Here is a 21,033-nt window from a genome sequence, read left to right on the forward strand (position 1 = left end):
GAAGACCCTGTCTGTCTGCATCTGGAGAACTCTCTGCCTCTTTCATGTTATTTCAGGCCACAATTCAAAACTGAGCTGCCCTCTTTGGGTCTGAAATGCACCGATTTTACACTTGGGCGTTTTAATAACTAGCTGTTAAAGGAAAAGCTTTTCATTCTTGCGCTCCCTCGTTCATGCAAATGGAATCACTGAGCACCCACTCTGTGCCCAGGCGCTGTTCTAGGCACTGAGGACGGAAGGAAAGGAAAACAGAGGCTGGGGTTCCCCCAGGCCTAGCTGGGCGTTGGGCTGGAAGAGGACCTGAGAAGCCATCAGCTGCTTCCACTGCTTGTAGCCAAACTCCAGTGAGGGAAGGGGAGACGGAAGGGGAGGTTCCTTCAGGACCTGAGGACCCAGGTCTTCTGTGGAACACAGCTAGACGATGCCTTCAAGGGACAAAGACTGGGTGTACCCTGGGGCTGGACCTCAGAGAGCCACAAACCCCCAAAGATAGTCCCTGTTGTCCCTCTAGGAACCCTTCTGGGGCTGGACCCAACACTGACTGTACTCTCGAGGCGAGGCACCTGCCACGGTTATGCCAGCCAGCAGCAGAGATATTTCACCAAAATAGCTTGCTCAGCAATCGTATCAACACGCAGCGGGACGGAGTGTTGAGAAACCGTGCTCTGTGAAATTGGCCCTTGAGCAACCGTGCTGTTTGAAATTAAGTCTGCATTGTTCAGAGAGATTTTCAAGTGTGGGTCTTAATCGCCTATGTGATTCAATTAAATTTAGTTCCGTCTTTCAGTGGGTCTCATTATCTTATTAACAATTCTTCTCTCTGGCTGGAACTTTTGTTGTGGCAAAAGTCCAACTATTTTATGAATGTATTTGCAGGCCCTACCAAAGGTCCTCGAAGAGGGGACCAGCACGATTGTTCTAGAATTCCCACGGCCGTGGCCCCCCGGAGAGTCACTTTATTCGTGACAAGGCGTCCACCTGAGTGTCGAGGTTGGGTTGGAACCCACCCAGGAAGGTACAAAGGTGTGGGGGTTTAGTTCCACAAAGGGAAGGGGGGATGGGGCTCTGCACTGGGAAGGCAGCACCTGTCTCTGCAAGGACCCTGGTGTCTGATTGCTCCATCCCTGGATCCATTAGCTATGGAATGAAGCTGGCCCACCAAGGCCCACCTCGCCCACTGCATCCTGGAGCCACATTCTAGCACCAGGGAGCCAGGCCTCCACCCGCGCCAGGGCCACTGACCGCAGGACACGCCCCCTTATCTCCAAAATGCAGAACAAGTTCTTTAACCAAGCTTTAGTTTTCCTCCCCTCGTGCACCCCCAGGCAAGGCTCCTTCTCAGGGGACGTGTTCTTAGATATAATCTGAGTCTCTGCTACCAAGTAGGGACCAAGGCTGGAGCACGGCCTTTCATCTTTTTGGTTTCTTGCTGACTCTGTAATGGTCTAATTTTTGATAGCGTTCTTAAAGCAGGGAGCTAGCACACTGGCATCTGATTTAAACGCTTACTAGTGATTGTACCTCAAAGTTTTTCCAAAGCATGTGAAAGCCGACTCTGGGCTAACTGGAGAAATAGCGGGGGGACTAGGTCAGAGACTATTTGACTCAACTTCCAAAAAAATGAATAGCGTGTTCTTGATCTTGATGACTTAGAGGGTGATTGCGGAGGTTTGCAGCTTAACCTGGGATCAGGTGGGATTTGCCTACCTGGCAAGGGAAACTGAACCACTGTGAGCAGCCGGTGCCAGGAAGAGGAGTCCAGGCCCGCAGCCAGCACTGCAGGCTGTGGGCAACAGGGCGCAGGTGGGGCTCTGGGTCTCCCATCTGGCCCAAACTCTGCTACTATGCAGGGCTCCGGTGCTTTCCTGCCTCCCTGGGTGAGGCCCAGCCACCACGTCTGCCCAATTATCTAAAGCCTTGGGAGTGTATTTGCCATGTGGATGGTCTGTGAAGCAGTTAATGTCACCTAACGAGAGGGGCTATAGTCATCCAACACGGAGAGTTGGCAACAAAGCCATTATCGTCATGAGATCCGAGGTTGCCTCTTATCTCGTCCATCCCTTTCCCAGCCTTTGTCAATTTAACTCTGGAAAAGAAAACGTTATTAATAAACGTAAGCAACGGCATTTGTAAAAGTTAAACAAAAACGGACCTGTACTTGTGGTATCCTATTGAGAACATTCTTCTTTCTCTGGCAGGTGAAGACACAGGGAGAAGTGGCCACCCACCACCCGGGGAAAAGGCTCTCACCAGACCCCGCCGGCCCCTGCCCTCCCTCCACCCCCGCCCTCAGACTTCCAGCCTCCAGAATGGGTGAGAAATACATTTCTGTTTACACCACTCAGCCTACAATATGCTGTTATGGCAGTTGGGAGCTAATACAGACGTCATTTACTGATGCTGTGTTCCCTCTGGTCTAGACGGTGAGCTTCATGAAAGCAGTTCTTTGAGAGCAGGGCTCCTCGTAAACAGGACTTTGGTCTTCACGGGCAACAGGAACAACAAAGTAACCTGTGAAATTACAGATGGGTTTACCACCCCGCTCAGCCCTACAGCGGCGGCTCTCAGCCTTGGCTGCACAGTGGGAACACCTGGGGAGCCTGCACTTTCTGTGGCCTGGCTCCACCCCGGGCCACTCAGACAGGTCTCCGGGGGTGAGGTCCAGACATCACTAGCATTAAGGACTCCCCAGGGGACTCCAATGTGCACGCAGAGGAGACCAACCACCCTAAAGCTAATTGGGTGAAGTACTGGGGCCAGGGGCCCCCAACTAGAGGGTAAGACATCAGGGGCTCATTCCTGTTGCCCAGTCGAATGGCCTGCTTTATGGGTATAGATGGGACGAAGGCCGAGTGAGACACAAGATGGTGTATCGTTTCGCTAAATCAAAACAAACAGCATCAAGTTCACAAAAGTACTTTTTATTTGAGGCAAGAAGTCCGGCTGAAAGGGTTATGCTTCCTGGCAGCCAACATCCGGTTGTTAGTAGCACTGTTTCGACTCTGTAGGTTCAACTTAGCCAGAAAAGGGTACTAAGGTCCTACTTTCCCCAGCTGGAGAAGAAGGGCAAAGAGACCTGGAAGAGACTTCTATGGATAGTATCTATGGATACTACTCTCTGGACCCAACACCACGTGGGCCAAGCCCTCACTGGCCCGTCCCCAGGTCGTGGACCCACCACTGATGGGCACAGGCCACACTACGCTACATCCAGGAGAAGTGACACGGGGAACAAAGCAGCAGGCCACCTGGGGGAGGACAGGCACCGACGGCTTCAAAACTCATCGGTGAAGGGATAGTCCTTGTGGGAGGCACAGCTGTCAGGAGACAAAGAGGAACATGTTAGCTTTTCGAGGGAGAGACTCTGACCGTAGCAAATCACAAAAAGAAACGGTGAGTGTCTCCTTGGGGTGAAAGCAGAGGCCTCAGAGACAACCGGCAGTTCCGAGACCGCAGATCACGGGTCTGCACCCGGGCGGAAGGCCCCCTCGACTCCTCTGCCACAGGCACGATGGACACCCTGCTCCCTGTGCAGCCCGCACCGTGCCTGAGGCCTGCGGGCAGCAAGACACGATTCCTGCATCCCGGGAACTCAGTCTAATTGGTGGGACCAGACAGTATCCCGTCGTCTGGAACGGCAGGAGGGTGAGGAGAGGAGCCAGGGGTCCATACGTGTGACAGAGCGAGACGGCGCGGGCATCTCCAGAAGCTGCCCGCCAGCAGTGGGAGCCGAAGGGAGCCAAGGAAAGTAGTGGAGGATTTGACACAGGGAAACACAGGGCAGGAAACGGGCCAGGCATCCACCTGGGAGTGCAGAGCTGCAGGCATGTTTGAACAGGTTCACTATCCCACCTGGTTGGGCCGACGGCCTGTGCTGGGAGCATAATGGCACCACCGCTGGAGACACAGGCTGGGCACAGTGTGAAAGGCCCGGGGCGAACCCAGCTTGGGGCACACAACTCTCGCTCATTCAACACTCCTCCACGCTCCATTTTTTTTGGCATCCCATCAAACCCGAGTAACATAACCCAGCCATTAGCCATAGAAGCTCAGGACAGCATGAATTTCCAGAAAGGCACTGGATGTGTATGTCGAGTGAGAAAGCTTCCTAGGTGGCCCAGGAATGTTGGAACTGGCCTCTCCCTCCCCACTCCAGCCCCAACCCATCCCCATTAAACATCAGTAGCCCCCGGAATAATCGGACAGCTCTCTCTGCGACGGCACCGGAGAGTGGAGGGAGTGTAACGGGACCAGTTGGAAAACCACTGTGGTTTGTCAGCCCCGAGGGCTTCAATGCCCGTCGTGGGCAGTGGGAAGGGCCAAGGGAACTGATACAGAGTCCCTCCAAGGAGCACAGAGGTCACCCGGTCAATGAATCATTTCTCTCTCCCTCACCTACCCGACCCAAAAAAGGATTCTAATGCTTAACGGTTAAGTGCCATTAACACAAACAGGGCGTCAGAAAGGGCCTGGTGTGGGGCTGCCAGTGATAAAATTGTTGGTGGCCTATTTGGAATGCGAGGCCACGGGTGTGACAGCCACATGCTCACCAAGCACCATCCTGCCTGAAGCAGAGCGGAGATCTCGGCCCAGACGCAGACCCCAGACCCGGTGGACACCTGCCGGAGGCGGGGGGTGGGGGGCGGCTGCCACACCCGCGGTGTAAACTGAACTGCAGAGGCAGCAGAGGCTGCAGAGAGAAGGCCGGCACCCCACCCCACCCCAGGGAGAGTCCAGATCTCGCTCAGAAGAGAATGTAACCATGAGGAGATGAGGGGGAAACAGAGGCAATAAAAACCATGAGAGAGGAAGCTCTGAGTCCCCGCTGTAAAACGGAAGCTTTTTTCTGGAAAGCAGAGAATGAATTTCAAACTTTACTTAGTCATTGTACTGTAGGGAAAGTCACCTCCCTCAGCTTCCAAACTACCAACTGCCAGAAATACAAGGACCCAGCAAATGCGGAGCCGGAGGGGCCCTGGGTGCCTGCCAGTCAGGGCGTCGAGTGGTTTTCTCAGTCACGTGGCTCATCGGTGTCAGGGCCCCAAGCACCACGGTCTTCCTACGGAACCCCTTTTATTAAGTCGCTGTAAGACAGGGTCACATGCAAAGTCTGCCAGGAAGGGGGGTGGACAGGAGCGACATGGGATCACCTGGCTTCAGATGAGCCACTGAGAGTTGAAAATTAACGCTAAAATATGTGGTGGCTGCCTGCGGCGGAGGGGAGAACATATCTAGAACAGATCTCCGGGCATTTTCCCCGTGGCTATGTGCACTGCGGCTCCCACGGGACGAAATGCTTGCTGCTGCACGTGGATGAGAAGGCAAGGCAACGTATACAGGTCGGAACCGTTGTGCTAACAGGCCCTGGGCAGCACGGCCTGCAGGAGCTTCTCTCGTTCTGTAGCCATCAGATCCCCTCCCAGGACCCCCTCACCTCACTAAGGCACAGACTCTCCAGTTCCGGTTGTAGCTGAGTAAGGTGGTCATATCCACGCTGCTCAGTTCAAAGTCAAAGACCTAAAAAGAAATAAGAATAAAAAAAAAAAAAAAAAAAGAAAGTCCAGTAAGTTCTGCAAATGAAGGTCAAACACAGAGTACCCAAGTATCCGAACAGCTCTGTGCGGGGCGCTGGCGGGATGCTGCCCTGAGTGGGGAAGGGCAGACAGGAAGACAGATCTCGGAGAGACTTGACCGTAGGACTACGGAGAACGCACGTGGTCTGTCTGGATGCCACACACAACCGGGAAAACAGGAACCTCTAAGCAAAAGGGTACTTTTCAGTCCATTTAGTTAATGTTAATGTCAAAGGCACTGCTGAGCACTTCTGTGACAAGCACCAGTGGGGAAGGAAATGAAGGGTCCCAAGTATCTCCGCCTCAGCTTCCAGTGAATCGAAGGGAAGAGGCAATCCCACAGCTCCAACACAAGGAATCATCAATCGCACACTGCGTGAGATGCTACACACAGCACTCGGGGGATCCAGAGGAACTAGGAATGAATTCCAGCCGGGGAGCCGAAGGATGTGGTCGAAGATGGCGGCTTCTGAGATGGGCCGAAGCCGCCAAGTAACGTCCAAAGAGGACAAGAAAGGTCGTCAGGAGGGGAACCACTCGCCTGAAGAGCACTGCCTGCCTGGGAAGACCTCGGCCCTCACAGCAGGCAGGCCCGAGGCAGCACCAGAAGAAACTGGGGTGGTGGTGGTGGGGGTGGGGGGTGAGGGGACGGCTGCACACGGGGACACGAGGGAGGCCCCTGGGTCAGATGACTGCAGAACGTGCAGGAAAGAAGCCTGCCGCACACTCTGCGATCACAACTGTGGGCAAATGTGCAAAGGCTACAGAGCAAAAGGCAAGAATAAAATAACTGTGTTAGCACTACAAGATTAATCATTTAAAAATGTTTCTCCTACCACCTTTAAAACAAATGAAACAGGAAACCAAGGACCCATCTCTGGCAGGATAGGTTTCTCACAGCTGTCACGGTTGTACCACTTGAGCTCGAACAGGTAAAACGTGTGGCCCTAACGAGACGACTGTCTCCCCTACCGCGCAGTAAGGGCCCCCCACCCCCGCCCCCGCCCCCGAGGCCTCTCTGGGTCTCCCAGGGGACCGGAGGGTGACGCATGCCCTCACAACCCACGGCCGCACAGCACACAAAATGAGCTGCCTGCTGTGGCAACGGCTGCTGGGAACCGGAGGGGTCAGAGCGGTCCTGGCGGGGCGGCTTTGCTCAGGGGGAGCAGAGGCTCACGGGCATCAGGCCCCTCCTAGAGCAGCTCTTCCCCCCCGCAGGGACCCCTGCCCCTGGGTGCAAGCGGCAATCTAACCTGCCCTGGCAGGGGCTCTGGGGCCCCACACGAACGCCTCCCTGTGCCCTGAGCCCTGTGCTCTGCCTGTTGCCGGAAGGGGTCCTGGCACGGGTGGTGGGTGGGCTCACGGTCTACAGGGTGTCCGCAGTCCACAGACTCACCAGCGTTCCCGGAGCGCTTACTCAGGTACCACGCACCACGAGAAGCCCTCTGATGCATCTTATTTAATCTTCGTGACAATTCTCAAAAGAGGTATCATTTTACAGACGAGGAAACGGAGGCAAGGTACCGGAGCCCCAATTCAAGCCCAGGCGGTGTCGCTCAAGGGCCACATTTCTCAGGACAAATGCGGAGTCACCGAGGAGCCTCAGCAAAGGTGGGTGCATGTACAGAGGACATCACCGAGGCACAAGGCCCACCCCGGCATGGCGCCTCCACCCAAGGGAAGCCACAGTCCCGAGTGCACGGTCTGCTCACTGCAGCTGAGGCTGGCTTCCTGACTGAGAGGTGACAGGAGGGTGGGTGGGGGTCTCACACGTGACAGTCGAGGCACGGGAAGAGAGACCCTGTCCCCTTCTCCGCTGAACAAAACCTGGCCGACCAGCCAGGATCTTACCTGGAAGTTCTCGGCAATGCGTTCGGGTGTCACAGACTTGGGGATCACGACCAGATTCCTCTGTATGGGGAACCGGATCAGAATCTGGGGACAGATGCGCCGAGCGAGTATGTACACCGATCACCCACACGGTTATGTCACTTAGTCTTGCACATCCACTCTCCACGAGGGAATTCCAGAACTCCACACGTGAGAAAACAGAGGCCCAGAGGGGTCAGGGTCACCCCCAGCCACGCCACGCGCTTCCGTGTCTCCCGTGTACTGGTCACAAGGAGGAAGCCGTGGTGCCACACGGGAGAAAGAGAACATCTCCCGGGCAGCTGGTCACAAGTGCTCTTCCCTGAGCACAGAGACGAGCTTCCCACCTACATCAGCAAATGCTGACCCTCGGGGTGGCCTGGAGAGGTCACTGTCCCCATCACACAGCTGTCTTCTAACTTCCGGTCGGTGCCCTTTCCACCACCCACTCCAGGACCCCAAGCTGCACTTCCAGGGAGGGCTCGGCTGGGCTTGGTCGCCTCCCCCCCTGCCCGATTAAAGGGGACCACTACACATGCGGGGGGTTCTGGGAACGGCCACAGGAGCCTGGAGATGACAGTACCTGGGCTGTGGTTTTATTGTGCTTGGCTGCGATCGCTTTGATCCTGGGATCCTCCAATAGGGAAGGGTCCTCGGGCTTGGCCCTGGAGACAAGATGGCCCGTATGAGCAACCATCATCGCCGCTGCTTAAGGTAGTCGGCAACCCTATCTCCCATCGACCTTAGAAGGCAGTCCATCAGTCTCCTCCTGATTTGAATGTCGGGTACAAACTCCCAACCCTCCGGAAAAAGAGCAGCACCTTGCTACTAGAAGCTACTGGAACCCCAACAAGATGCTCCTGGGCAGGTCTGCAAATCAATGCCAGAAGCATGTTCCCTGATGCTGACTTTTTCTTTTTCGCCACTTCTAACCTTCACCAGAGGACAAGAGAACACGATCTGGTGGAAACCTCACCAGGGCCTGTCGGGAGAGCCGAGGGGACTGTAGGCAGTCACCACAATGCCTTTGGACTGGCAGTACTGGATTAGCTTCTCCTGAGTGAGGTACGGGTGGCATTCGATCTGCAAATGCAAACAGGGGGCTGATGGTGACGTGTCGGCACAGGTGCAGGCACAGACAGTAAGTATGCCCCTCTTCCCCAGACAGAAAATTATGTATGACCGATGTCTTATCTCCCAGATAAGTTGTGACAACTGTTTACATCTCCCAGCTAGTGTCCTCGACCCGAAGAACAATAATCTTGTTACTGATGTACCGTGCTCATGGGCCCTAAGGGTTCGTTCTGGCTTTGGCCACTTGTCAATTGTGACGCGTCTAAGGATCTCAGTGTCTGCACACTGACAATCTGGGAGACCCTGAGTCATCACAAGCCGGGCTCAAACTCCGTCTCTCCTGCAAGTTCGGCTCCCAGATACCTCATCGTCATTCTCGATTGCAAATCAGGACCCACCTCCTGGCTGCTGCCTGGGTGACACGGGTTCGGATAGTAACCCAACAGTCTCCCATGCGCAGCCTTTCCTGCTGGAGGTTTACCTGGTTAACGGCCGGCTTGTATTTCAAGCCGGGCTTGTTTAAGATCTTCTCGACTTGGAGATGGTTGAAGTTGGAGACTCCAATAGCTTTCACCAGCCCGGCATCCACCAGCTCTTCCATGGCCTAACGACAAAACAGGGTCTCTGCTTGCTGCTGACACGTGCCCAAGAGGACGAGGACGAGAAAAGCACCCTTGGCACCCGTCAGGTTAACAGGTCCTGCCCTTACTAACAGGTGCCAGTGAGTCAGACCTCTGAGAAGCCAAGAGATGCCAAGACAAAACCAGGCTGGCTGCAATGAGACTGGAAGAGTAACAACGGTGACAGGGTGACAAAATGCAGTGGAAGACAAGGCAGAGCAGACCACTCACAAGGAGAAGGGGAAACCAGCCAGGAGGAAGAAAGCCAAATCAGGCGCCGCCTCACCTCCCATGTGTCCACAAAATTGGTGTCACTGGGGATCACGTTGCCTTCCCCATCCAGTGGGAAATACTCCTTCCCGGGCTGTTGATACGATAACAATCAATCAGTGACAGCTCTTCACAGTCCTGCATCTTTGGAAGCAAAGTTCTAAAAAAAACTCACTCTTAACTACCATAGCTGTTTTTAGAAGACGATCGAGGGCAAATCCACGGGCCAGTGTGAAAAAGAGACAGGCAGACAACTCCCGAGGCCCCCCGACACTTTTTCTTTCAAATGGGTGGCAGCTGTTAGATGGAAACGGTTCCTGGTCGGTGAGGGGAGCCCTGCCCCGGGCCAGGCTGGGGACGGGGGAAGGACTCGGGGCCGGGGGCACGGGGCCCGTGTCACCCTGCTGAGTCTCAGCGGCTTATCATGAAAAACAAAGGGCGGGAAGTCAGGCCCGGTACACACGACGCAATTAAAACAGGGCCACAGGGTCAAACCCACCACACACCTTCAGTCTGGCTGACAAAGCGGAAACCCGACCCTGTGACTACAGTGAAGGCAGAGGGTGTAATAACTCGAGTTTATTTTGCGCGGAGACTTGGGCTGCCAAGAAGTATCTATCAGGCTTCCACAGCACGGGGCCTGTGTGCAGCGCGCAGGACTAGACACACACACACACACACACACACACACACACACACACACACACACACACAGAGGCAGAGGGGGCAGCCAATGAGGTCTTTGGGCCACGTGCAGAACACCACTGGAGCCATGTTGGAGGTCACCGCTTTAGACCGTACGGCCAGCAAGTGGCAAAGCACAGGGCTCCTCAAATTTTGTAACGTGCAAACGAGCTGCCCGTGGTTCCCGCGCAGCAGGCCTGGGGGGCCCGAGGCTGATCTCTAACAAGCTCCCAGGTGGCAGCACCGGCCGCTGCTCGAGGTGCAGAGCCAGGGCCGGCGACGCACAGAGCGGGTCCCCACCTGCGCCTTAACGCATCACGGGCTACAGGGGCCCGTGAGCGACAGGGGCCCGGCCGGAGCCCTGAGCCACCTACCTTGAAGCCCGTCGGCCAGTGGATAAGGTAGAGGTCCAGGTAGTCCAGCTTGAGGTCGCTGAGCGTCTTCTGGCAGGCCCCCTTGACCATGCTCTTCTCATGGTACGTGCACCACAGCTGAAGCCAGGGAGAGAGCACGTCTTAGGCCGCGCACAGGGGCTGCTTCCCGGCCAGGAGCCCACCCCACCCCTTTCACTGTGATGCTCCAACAGGTGGTGAGGGGGTTTCCACCGCCCACCGTGGGTCCTAACTTCCCAAAGGAAGGAAGGGAGGGGAAGCGGGTCAGGGAAACCTCTCAGAGGGACCCAACCGAAGGCAGAGTATAGAACAGACAGTTCGTAAGGCCCGGGCCCCAAACGGGAGCTCTCGGGGCCATCTTCCTAACAGGCCGGTCTCTGTGGAGTCAGTCTCACCGGCCCAGCCTGTGTCCCTTTGGGCACCAACAGCCTCTGGGTCAAAGACAGTGGCCAGCAGTGGAGATCCGGTCTCCAGATGGAAACCAAGTTCTGTCCTCAAGGGTAACTCTCTGGGAAGGGAGCACCAACCCACAACCTAAGCCTCATCAACAAGGGGCTCCACCCAATGGGTCTACGTTGAACGACCCTCCAATGGACCATGGATAGGTGAGCTTTGGAGCCCTTGTGGCCTGCAGTCAACACACTGCCCCAGAAGAGCGGCCTCTTGAGTAATAACTATAGCATATTAACTGGCCCTGGAGTGTGGCCTTGGCTCCCAAGCTGACACTGCCATTGGACCAATATCCCTCCCCGCCGTCACCCCCCCCACCCCCCCGAGGCTCCCCTGCAGAGCAGTACCTTGCTGACGATGAAGAGGTCCTCGCGCTTCACCACCTGCTCCTTGAGTTTCTCCTGGATGGCCAACCCCACCTCGTTCTCGTTCTGGTACACATGAGCGCAGTCGATGTGGCGGTACCCAAGGTCAATCGCAATCTTCACAGCCTCTGTCACTTTGCCCGGAGGGGACTGAAGGGAAAAGGAAAGGAAGGCATGGAGTCAAAATAAAAAACCAAAGCAAAACATGAAGAAGGAAGCAAAACAGGAAGAAGGGTCGTATGGACCTCCTGCTCACTGAGGAAGCTCCTGCCCCTTAAGGATGGGCACTGGAAGGTGGCCTTTGCCCCAAGCAGCTTCCCAAGCCGTCTGCTCACGGAGAGGGGGTGGAGAACCAAGGTGAAATGCCACACGGCTTCACTTTCGGCTACTCTGACAACCACTTAACGGCAGCACAGACCACGTTAAAACGATGTGCCAAAGCGGTCTCGCTCGCGTCTTTCCGTCTGTTGACTGACAAACCACTGTATGAAAACCCCCCAGGTGAATCTAACAGGTTCCCAAGACGATAAGGGACACCATTTCCTCCGAACAGCTCAGAAGATTTTAATAACTGCTGTCATTATTTACCCAATTCCCTTTTGGTTCCCGAGCTGGCTGGCACTAAACGCCGATGCTTTCCTTTCTCCTTTTGGGTGCGACATTCTCACAATCACTTGCTTTTAAGCAGTTCTGGGAGATTATCATAAAGTCCAGAACGTCACTGATGCAGATTCCAAGGTGGGGGCTGCATCTGTCACCGCGTAAGAATCTGCTGTAAGAGGCAGAGGTGGGGGACCGTCCCTCCGAGATACCAGCTGACGGAAAGGAGGGGGAAGGAGAGGGGAAACGGGGTCTGTGGAGGTCACACATAATTTGTGGGCGGGGCTGCAAAGACACCGAACGGCTGTCCGTGCCGGAGCCATCTGACCGTCTCCGTCACCAGGACGGGAAACGGGCTGGCTGTCGAGGAGGAAGAGGGGCCTCTGGAGCCTTCGAGCTCCACCAGCACCCAGACTGACTGCGCAGACACTTCTTCCATCCCCTCACTGATCCTACTCAGACCAGAGAGGTGAAAAATAAACACATGTGCAACAGACTGTTGAACGAATGCAGTGCATTCCTCCAGAGAGCTGGGGGAGAAGAGAATGAAAAGGAAAACTCCCCAGGGCCACAGGCAGCTGCAGACATTTGCTGTTTTGACAGCAGCTGCTGTGAACGGGAGGGGGGGCGGGGAGGGGGGGTCAGACTATGGGCCAGTGGGAACAAATGTATGGCCAGAGCCTGTTGGCACACTCGGCTTGCTCACCCCCAAGGAGGGACCGGGGGGGCGGGCTGCCAAACTCAGGTGTAAGACAGGAGGCATCTTCAGATGGTCTGACAATATCCTCTTTCCCTGGAGGACCAAAGAGGCTGCAAGTGCAGCCTTCCCCACCATTCGAGATTCAAGGCACGGGGCAGAGAGAAGCCCAGCCCCGAACAGGCCACACGCTGCATCTGCCATGACAGCTGGTGCCGTGACCAGGCACGACCCAAGCCAGGCCTGCGAGACTCGGTCTCTGGAACTACCGAGACGAGCTGTCGTTCTGCTGGGGTCACCGCGCTGGGAGCCGGGAGCTGCCTGAAGAGAGCAGGCAGGAGAGAGAGACTGCTCCTAGGGACATCATGCACAGCCTCGAATTTGGTGCACCTGAGGGCACCCTGTAGGTCCATGAATCCCCACCTCAGACACACTTTTTTTTCCCTGTTTCGGATGAAGCTGGTTATTCAATTCCTTGCAACCAAAAGAATGCAGACTAGGATAATCAAGGGTGCTGAACGACTGGTACAAAAGTACTGAGAAAAAGTTCACCTTATGTCTTCATAGAGAAGCCAAAGACAGAAATGACCAACAGATCATAAAGAGGCTGCCACTCCCTGGCCCTTCCCTGGAAGGGGGCTGACTGGCTAGGGACACGTGTGCTGGGAAGACGGCCACGCTGCTTTCAAAGGGTAAGCAAAAACAGAGGGAAGAACTGTTCCGCCTTTTGTAAGATAAATTTGTAGGAGTGTGGCAATTTGTTGCAAGCCTCCTGAGCAGCTGTGGGCCAGCCTCCCCTTTTGGGGGACAGCTTCGCAGCGATGGGGAAGGCTGTGTGGGGCCACGTGCTCTGCCGTGGGGGCACTGATGGCTGTCCTCCGGGCTGACCCTGGAACAGGCATCCTGGTTACCACCAGGCTGAGCCAGGACAGATCACGTCACTGAAGGGAACCTGACCAGCGGGGCATCTAGCCAAACTGGCTCAAACTGAAAAGGACAGCTCCCATCTGCTATGAACCACTTTTTACCAGTTTTAAGTACGTGAATACGCTGAATCTTTATCACGACCCTGGCACACACTGTTATCTCTACAGATAAGGGAAGTGAGGCACGGAGAGGCCACGCCACTGGCCCATGATCCTGCAGTCAGTCAGTAAGGGGACATCAGGACTCAAAGCCTGGAAGAAGGACCTTAGAGCCATGCTCTGCCAGCAGCTCTGTGCTCCAGTGTGGACCCGAAGAGGCACAGAGACTCTGGTCGGTGACAGTACAAGTCTCCTGGGCTGGGAAAAGTCATCCTCTGCAGTGAAAATGCACCAGAGTCCACAAACCACATTCAATATTAACCATCTCAGTATAACCCTTCCCAGAAAGAGATTAAATGAACTTCTCTTATCACTAATGAATCAGCCAATTTAAGATCTAGTGAAAAATCACACAACAAACTTGGGAATGCTAAGACACGATGACGCCATGTCTCCATGTCATGTCCACATTTAAGAATGCAAACAGAAGGGAGTGGCCCCAACTGAAAACTTGGAAAAGAAAATAAGTCATAAAGTATATTTCTATACACCGAACAGCAAATCTGCAGACAACCAGTACAGGAAACACTCCAGTGACATATGACCAAGTTGTACAAATCCTAGACTAAATTATGTTTTAACCCAATTCTGCCCCTATTCTGCCCTGTGACTTGGGCAAATCTGTCCACGCCCCATCCTCTTGGACCTTCCAGCTCCAGAGCGCTAGCTCAGGCAGCAACCTGACAACGGTCTGGGCTGTGGGCACCAACTGATGGCAGTGAGAATTCTCTACTCCTGGGGTCCCCATCATCTCCACAAGACAGGCCCCCCCATGTCCTCCCTTTGTAACACCTGCAGCGGGCTAACACCAGCTCAGACCATTACCATCAGTCCCCCCACCTTTACACACACACACTTGTCAAACCCAGTCATCTTCCCTTTGCTTGTAGCTCTTGCTGGTAACTTTAAGACAGTAACTCTCCCTTTATTCCCTCAAGGCTCCAACCAGAAAAGTTATAAAAGAATGTGGATAGTAAAAACAGAAGGCATCTCAGAGACTGAATCCCTTACAGTATGAACCATGGGGATTTCTGGGAAGAGAAGACTGTTCATTTTCTGATGTACTTTTAAAAAATTTCCCCTAATTAGCAGGTATTACTTTTGCAATGAAAGGGAGCAGGTCTGGAACAAAGGAAACTACTTTGTCGCGGGGGGGGGGGGGGGGGGGGGGGGGGGGGGGGGGGGGGGCGGGGACCTGGGTGAGATGCAGGAGAACAGTGTGCCAATGATAATCCTGGAATAAGGAAGAGGAAACCGTAACTTTCGATGTGAACTTAGATTTAATAAAGAAACAGGGCCATCAACCGCAAAAGCCTGGAAAAATACCCTATCACAGAAAAGCTGTCCCCCAAAAGCATTGTTTAACTTCTTCCGATTAAACCAGCTTTTCCTTAGAGAAATTCAATCTGCATCTAAGAGAAACTTACCATTTTTTATTAGTTTTGTTTAAATACTAGTGGTCTTACAATACAGTGTTCTATTGGAAGTGTAAGGGTTCATCGTGTAAGTCATTTCAACCAGATGCAAGTTACACAGGCATTTGTGACTTTTCAAAATGTCTTCCAAATTCTGGGGGCGCCTGGGTGGCTCAGTTGGGTAAGCATCTGACTCTAAATTTCGGCTCAGGTCCCTATCTCTCTGCCCCCGCCCCCCAACCTGTGTGTGCACGTACACACACTCTCTCAAAATAAATAAACTTAAAAAAACATATTTCAGGTTCCAATTAATTCACTTAGAATTTTCTGGGACAGGAGTTGGCCAACTTTTTCTGTAAGACGCCAGACAGAAAATATTTTAGGCTCTGTGGGCCAAACAGTCTGTTGCAACTGCTCTTACTCTGCTGCTCTAGCACATAAGCAGTCATAAATAATACAGAGAGGAATGAGAGGCGTTCTAATAAAACTTTATTTACAAAAACAGGTTTGTGGGTTGTAGATTACCAACCCCTTTCTCTACCAGAAGCAGCATACGAAGAAATGGGGATTGGGCAACAGGCCCAGCCTTGATTTCTCCTAATTCCTATTCACAAATAAAATTTCTGGGATCCAGTTCAGCATCGTGATAACAAAAGTTAGGTATTCTGACACCGAACACGGGGATTTTGGTGACTTTTAAAAGGGTTTAACCAATTGACAATACAGTCTCCATCAACTTCGGGTCAATCTGAGCAAGCTGGGCCTGCTCAGGCTCTGAGGACACAAAAGACTCAGAGAGGGCAAGGACTGGGCAAAAGACTGGGAGACTGGCAACCTGCAAGTTTTGGACACACAGGGTTTAAAACCTGCCACGTGCGTCAGACTCCCACAGACCGAGCACGGGGCAGAATCCACAGAATTAACTACAACGTGCTACACTTCACGTCCAACCCACGGTCAGCAGAAAATGTGCTTTTCGATGCCTGGTGCAGGCTCATGCTCAGTACGTCCACGTTCGTTTTACAGTGTCACGATGTAAACTGCACTTTCAAATGATAAAGAGTTGACCATACTTTTCAGTCTCCTTATCACACGAAAACAGTCAATCTGGCTGCCATTCTGCGTCAAAGCTCATAATCGGTCTGGGCAACAAACACAAACCAATAAAACCGAAATTAACTTCTTCCCACTAAATCTCTGAATTCAAAGACACTGATACCTCCACTGGACTGAGATGGGGAACAGACCAGGACTGGCCTTGCTTGGGGAAGACTTATTTAAGGATCTCTGATCATGAAGCGAGTCAGGTTGAGGCCTACAGGGAGATGAGGTAGGTGAACAGTAAAACCAAGCTACTGTTTTAGCTGCAATGCCAGCCGGCTACCCTCTCTCCCAACCCCGGGATCCTGGGGCCGGTACACGCTTGCCCCACGTTGGGAACGTGACAGGAAGTCCTTCTCGGCCATTTTCTTCTACCTCATGTGTTTTTTTTTTTTAATTTTTTTTTTTTTTAATGTTTATTTCTGAGACAGGGAGAGACAGAGCATGAGTGGGGGAGGGGCAGAGAGCCAGGGAGACTCAGAATCTGAAGCAGGCTCCAGGCTCTGAGCTGTCGGCACAGAGCCTGACGCGGGGCTCGAACTCACAAACCACTGGAGAAAATGACCTGAGCCGAAGGCGGTCGCTCAACCGACTGAGCCATCCAGGCGCCCCTACCTCATGTGTTCTTAAAGGGGGTGATATCAACCCCGAAGTGGCAAAAACTGGTTCACTAGGGGCAAAAAAAACCCCATCTTAGCTTACACGATGGTTTGCTGCCCTCTGAAGGGCCACAGGACACGGACAGATGTATAGTCTATCTGTGATGTTAAAATTTTACATGGGGGGCAATTACAAGAAAATGTCTCAAAGGTTCCTGGGTAGGGCCAGGGTGGTGATAATGGAAAAGAGGTTGAGAAACACAGTTTTACCTCCCCTCCTAGCTTTGGAGTAGGTGGTGCATTATAATGACCAAACTACCAACAATTTTTCAGTTAAGTCAAAACATTTACCAGCAACAGGACACCGACCAGCATCAGAAGTAATCTGTGTTTGAATGAACTCCTGGCAATACAACGTGGGTGGGTTTACTTACTACCCTATGGGAAGGCAAGCTTGCCGGAGAGAAATGCTCGCTGAGCCACGAAGGGTCTGAGGCAGAGATGCTCTCCCCTCTGTCTGAAAGCCTCACCTCCAAAGACAGAAGGGAGCATCCGACAACCTTTGATGCAAAAGCACACTGGAGACGACCAGAGCCCTGCAAAGGGTCTGGATGAGGCACAGCTATCATAGGAAAGATCCAGGACAAGGAGCTGTGCCCAGTTGAAGAGTGACGCCCCCCCCCCCCCCAGTTCCTACAAAGATAAGCAAACGATATTTAGGTCACCCTACCTTTCGTCCAGCATCTGTGAAGAAATATGTACACATATATGGGGGAAAAGGGAATAACCCACTACCTATATAACTTTTATACTTAAAAAAAAAAAAAGAATAAAAATGCATTCTAAACCCATACCTAATGCTATTTATTTCAGTTACTTCCTCCATTCAGCTCAACACAATTCTGTACAGACCTCGTCTCCTTACCTCCCCCACCATCCAAAGTTTTCCTACTTCTTTGTATTAATTCAACATATACTTACGTATCTTTTGGATACCTATGATTTACCAGGCATTGTGAGAAGTGCTAGAAATACTTGTGAACAAGGCAAATGCTACCCTCGCCCTCCAAGAACTTAGTTTGCCAGGACGAATGACCTAAGTGTAGATCTCATAATGTTATTTTTAAAGAAACACACAGCCTTTCAGGGCACTAAGTGCTCAGGTGCCATGATTTAAAACCCTCTGTTAACCTCTTTTAGTCCCTATTTACCCCAGAGCAGTAATTTTCAAACGACAGGTCAAGGTTGGGAACAGAACCTCTGAAAACACAAAATAGAATAAAAATCTTGGGATTCATCCCACCTGTAACGTAAAGCATCGTGTCCTAAATCTTTTGCTCAAGTCCTACGTATATGTATGCACATACGTGTGCACGCTGCTTGCAACATTATACACGCTGTAATTCACTGTTGCCGAGAAAGTGTCTTTTCACATCCGTTCCAAGAGAATAACCTTCCACAGATGAAAATGAACCTGGTGTCATGGTCCTGATTTAATTCCACCCTAAGAGCCACCACTGGACTTCTTGAAGGAAACACAAATTACATATACACTGATTACTTTCGCCAAGAAACACTTTCTGTGTGAAGCAACTCTATGCCCCTTTTCTGATTTACCTTATAATTTGCAAATTTGCAGCTGCAGGCCATAGGGGAGAGGTAAACACCACCCTCTGTTCTATATCCAACCATTTCAGGGTGCACTCAATCCTTTCTCCCCCGTGTTCTTGTCAGTGTGTAAACACGCAGTGCCCAGGCCCATATTCAAAGTTCCTGGGAAAACCTGGGTCACAGCTGTAAATGTGATATACAATACCCCAAGGCTAACTTACAAGCGGCTTAAAAATACTGGGTTTTGTTCCAGCGCCCATAATACTGATCTTCTGTGCCCCCTAATTTTCAGATAATCGGGCTGGCCTTTTTATTCCTAGCCATTTCTTAGGGACGTTGTGGAAATATTTCAGCGGTGGGAAGGTTTCCGGAGACAATTTTAATACTGACGCCAGGTAACAGTTTTTTCTCTGGGCGGTAACCACCCTTGCCCAGATTCTCTTCGAAGGTCCACCTCGCATACCACACCCCCCGAGAAGAAGCAAGCCCGGCTACAGGGGATCAGCGTCGTGTGTTTGGGGACACGGAGATAGACGGATCCTGGGCAAACTCGTGGCAGCTAATTTAATTACCTGCAGTCTCCGAGCTTACTTTGAGTGCTTATTCCTGGGAGAGCGAAAATGGAAACAATTAAGGACAAACTAGTAGAGAGACAAAGGCGCAGATGCACAGGTGCGGTGCCGACGGGAACGCCGAGCTCGGCCCCATATCCCTGGCTCCCCCCGACTCCCACCGCCCGAGCAGAGCGGCAGGGCAACAGAAGACCCCCTCGGTGATTTTCCAGCTGGGCGAGGATTCCAAGTGCGGCCTGGGAAATCCCACCCACTAAGCGTCCACAGGAGCGCGCCCCCCCCCCCCCCCGCAAGCTCCCGGGACCGCATGCCAGCGCCCCGTACCCTTGTCCCCGCGGGGCCCGCCCCGTCCCGCCCGGGCCGCGCAAGCCCAAGTACGGCTCCTCGGAGACCGGGCGTCCGCGGCAGTGGCCGCTCAGGGTCACTGCAGGTCCCGGCCGCCCCAGGCCGCGCCCCCCCCAGCGCACCTACCTTCCAGGTGCCCAGCCCCACGATGGGCATCTTGGCGCCATTGTAGAGCACGAGGTGGCTGGCCATGACCGCTGCGCTCCGCAAACCCCCCAACAAACGACCACGCCACGCGGGCCTTGGCGCAGACCTTTAAATAGCCGGTAGCGTCTGCAGAAAGGGCGGGTACGATTGGCGCGCCGCTCCGCAAAGGCGGCTTCTGATTGGCCGGCCTGCGCCGAGGTTGGAGGCGCCGCAGTCAGCACAGTTGCTACTCGAGGCAGCTTCTTCCGCTAGGTCCTAGAGTGACCGGATTCCTTCCGCTCCGCTCGCTCGCCCACGCTCCACCCAGCGGTAGAGATTTCACCAAACTCTAGGGCACGTGGAAACAGGAATGCTTAAGCGAAAATATAAATAAAGTAGGCTGGGAAGGGGGTCGGGTTTCATTTTTTTTTTTTTAAGAGCCCAGAAGGATACAGTTGTCTATTGTCCAAGCCTAATCATGCTCTTTGAGAATTGGACAAATGTCCTATCCTTAATCTGTACTAATCGTACTGGCTACACGTATAGTTTAGCTCTCTTTGCTTTTAGAAAGGTGCGTATCTGAGAAATGGCTTGCAATCTTGTGGCAGAACACCTTCGGGATATTTGAGCTTACACAGCCTGTTTGTAGCTGCCTAGGGCTATCTTGACAGCCAACCTTAGGTGCGTGTTTTGTCTGTACCACTGAGTGAGGTTGAACAAGCCTTCCAACCAAACCCAGCATCTCTTGAGGTTAGGAATCCCTGATGAGCTTGATCCAGGATACATGGAAGACATTCGGTCATCACAAAATAAGACTCTTATCAAAACAGCAAGTTTCAATAGGGTAATTTGGCAGAACTCTCTAGAAGAAGAGTGAGTAGACAGAAACTCACAAAAGTTAATTTTAATATGGTAGCTTCAAGTGTTTCAAATTAGGAGCTGCTAAATAATAAGTTGATTAGCCTTAATTGGCAAGTAAGAAGACATCATTTTCCAAGACAACAAAAGGAAAGTTGCTGGATGATTGGTTTCTTTTCAACAACCTCTCTCCACCATTCTCTATCCTACCCCAAACCTGCTCTTTCTGCTCCATCACCCTCCAATCTTTCCTAATTATGCAAGATTGAGAACTACATCTGCCAGGCAATGACTCAGGAACCAGGCCTCACTAAACCCCATTCTGGTGATTTTCCGCTTAGTGACTTCTGAAAAGTGCCCCCTAGGAAAAATTTATACACAACAGACTAGCCCAGATACTTTTCCATTTGACTTTTATAAAAAAAAAAAAACACACACACACAAAAAACAAAAAAAACCAACTTGTTAGTTGGCAAATCCTGCTTGCTGCTATTTGCTCCCAAATGATGGCATTTTAATTAGACCCTGAAGCTGGGAACTTGGTTTGTGGTAAAACAGCAGTAGACTAACACTCTTCATTCATAAGATTTCTGTTGACATAGAGATTACTTCCGAGAGTTGCCGTCCAAAAGGTAGTCCCTTGGGAAACTGATAGCCCTTAAATAACCAGGTTGGTATAACACAGAGGGGTCATCTGTTAGGGACATGGGCTCGATTTGAGAGACTT

General features: G+C 52.5%; 1 protein-coding gene across 1 annotated transcript; it reads right to left on the bottom strand.

Annotated features, from left to right (window-relative positions):
• Positions 1–2,900: 2,900 nt before the first annotated feature.
• Positions 2,901–19,617, bottom strand: LOC122211788 (aldo-keto reductase family 1 member B1). Its single transcript, XM_042925208.1, has 10 exons — positions 19,449–19,617; positions 11,280–11,447; positions 10,465–10,581; positions 9,423–9,500; positions 8,998–9,120; positions 8,419–8,525; positions 8,026–8,107; positions 7,425–7,508; positions 5,435–5,517; positions 2,901–3,317 (listed from the first exon to the last, which is right to left on the bottom strand). Exons 1-10 carry the CDS (start codon positions 19,512–19,514, stop codon positions 3,275–3,277), a joined length of 951 nt encoding a protein of 316 aa, XP_042781142.1. The 5' UTR covers positions 19,515–19,617; the 3' UTR covers positions 2,901–3,274.
• Positions 19,618–21,033: the final 1,416 nt, after the last annotated feature.

Source organism: Panthera leo, chromosome A2 (assembly GCF_018350215.1).
Source record: "Panthera leo isolate Ple1 chromosome A2, P.leo_Ple1_pat1.1, whole genome shotgun sequence".
Classification (NCBI taxonomy): Eukaryota; Metazoa; Chordata; class Mammalia; order Carnivora; family Felidae; genus Panthera; species Panthera leo.

Excerpts from the sequence above, each read along its gene's own strand:
- LOC122211788 (XM_042925208.1), bottom strand. The coding sequence starts at position 19,514 with ATGGCCAGCCACCTCGTGCTCTACAATGGCGCCAAGATGCCCATCGTG. Across the intron at positions 10,582-11,279 it reads ACCTCTTCATCGTCAGCAAG|CTGTGGTGCACGTACCATGA; the intron begins GTACTGCTCTGC and ends CCCTGGCTTCAG. Across the intron at positions 8,526-8,997 it reads ACAAGCCGGCCGTTAACCAG|ATCGAATGCCACCCGTACCT; the intron begins GTAAACCTCCAG and ends TTGCATTTGCAG.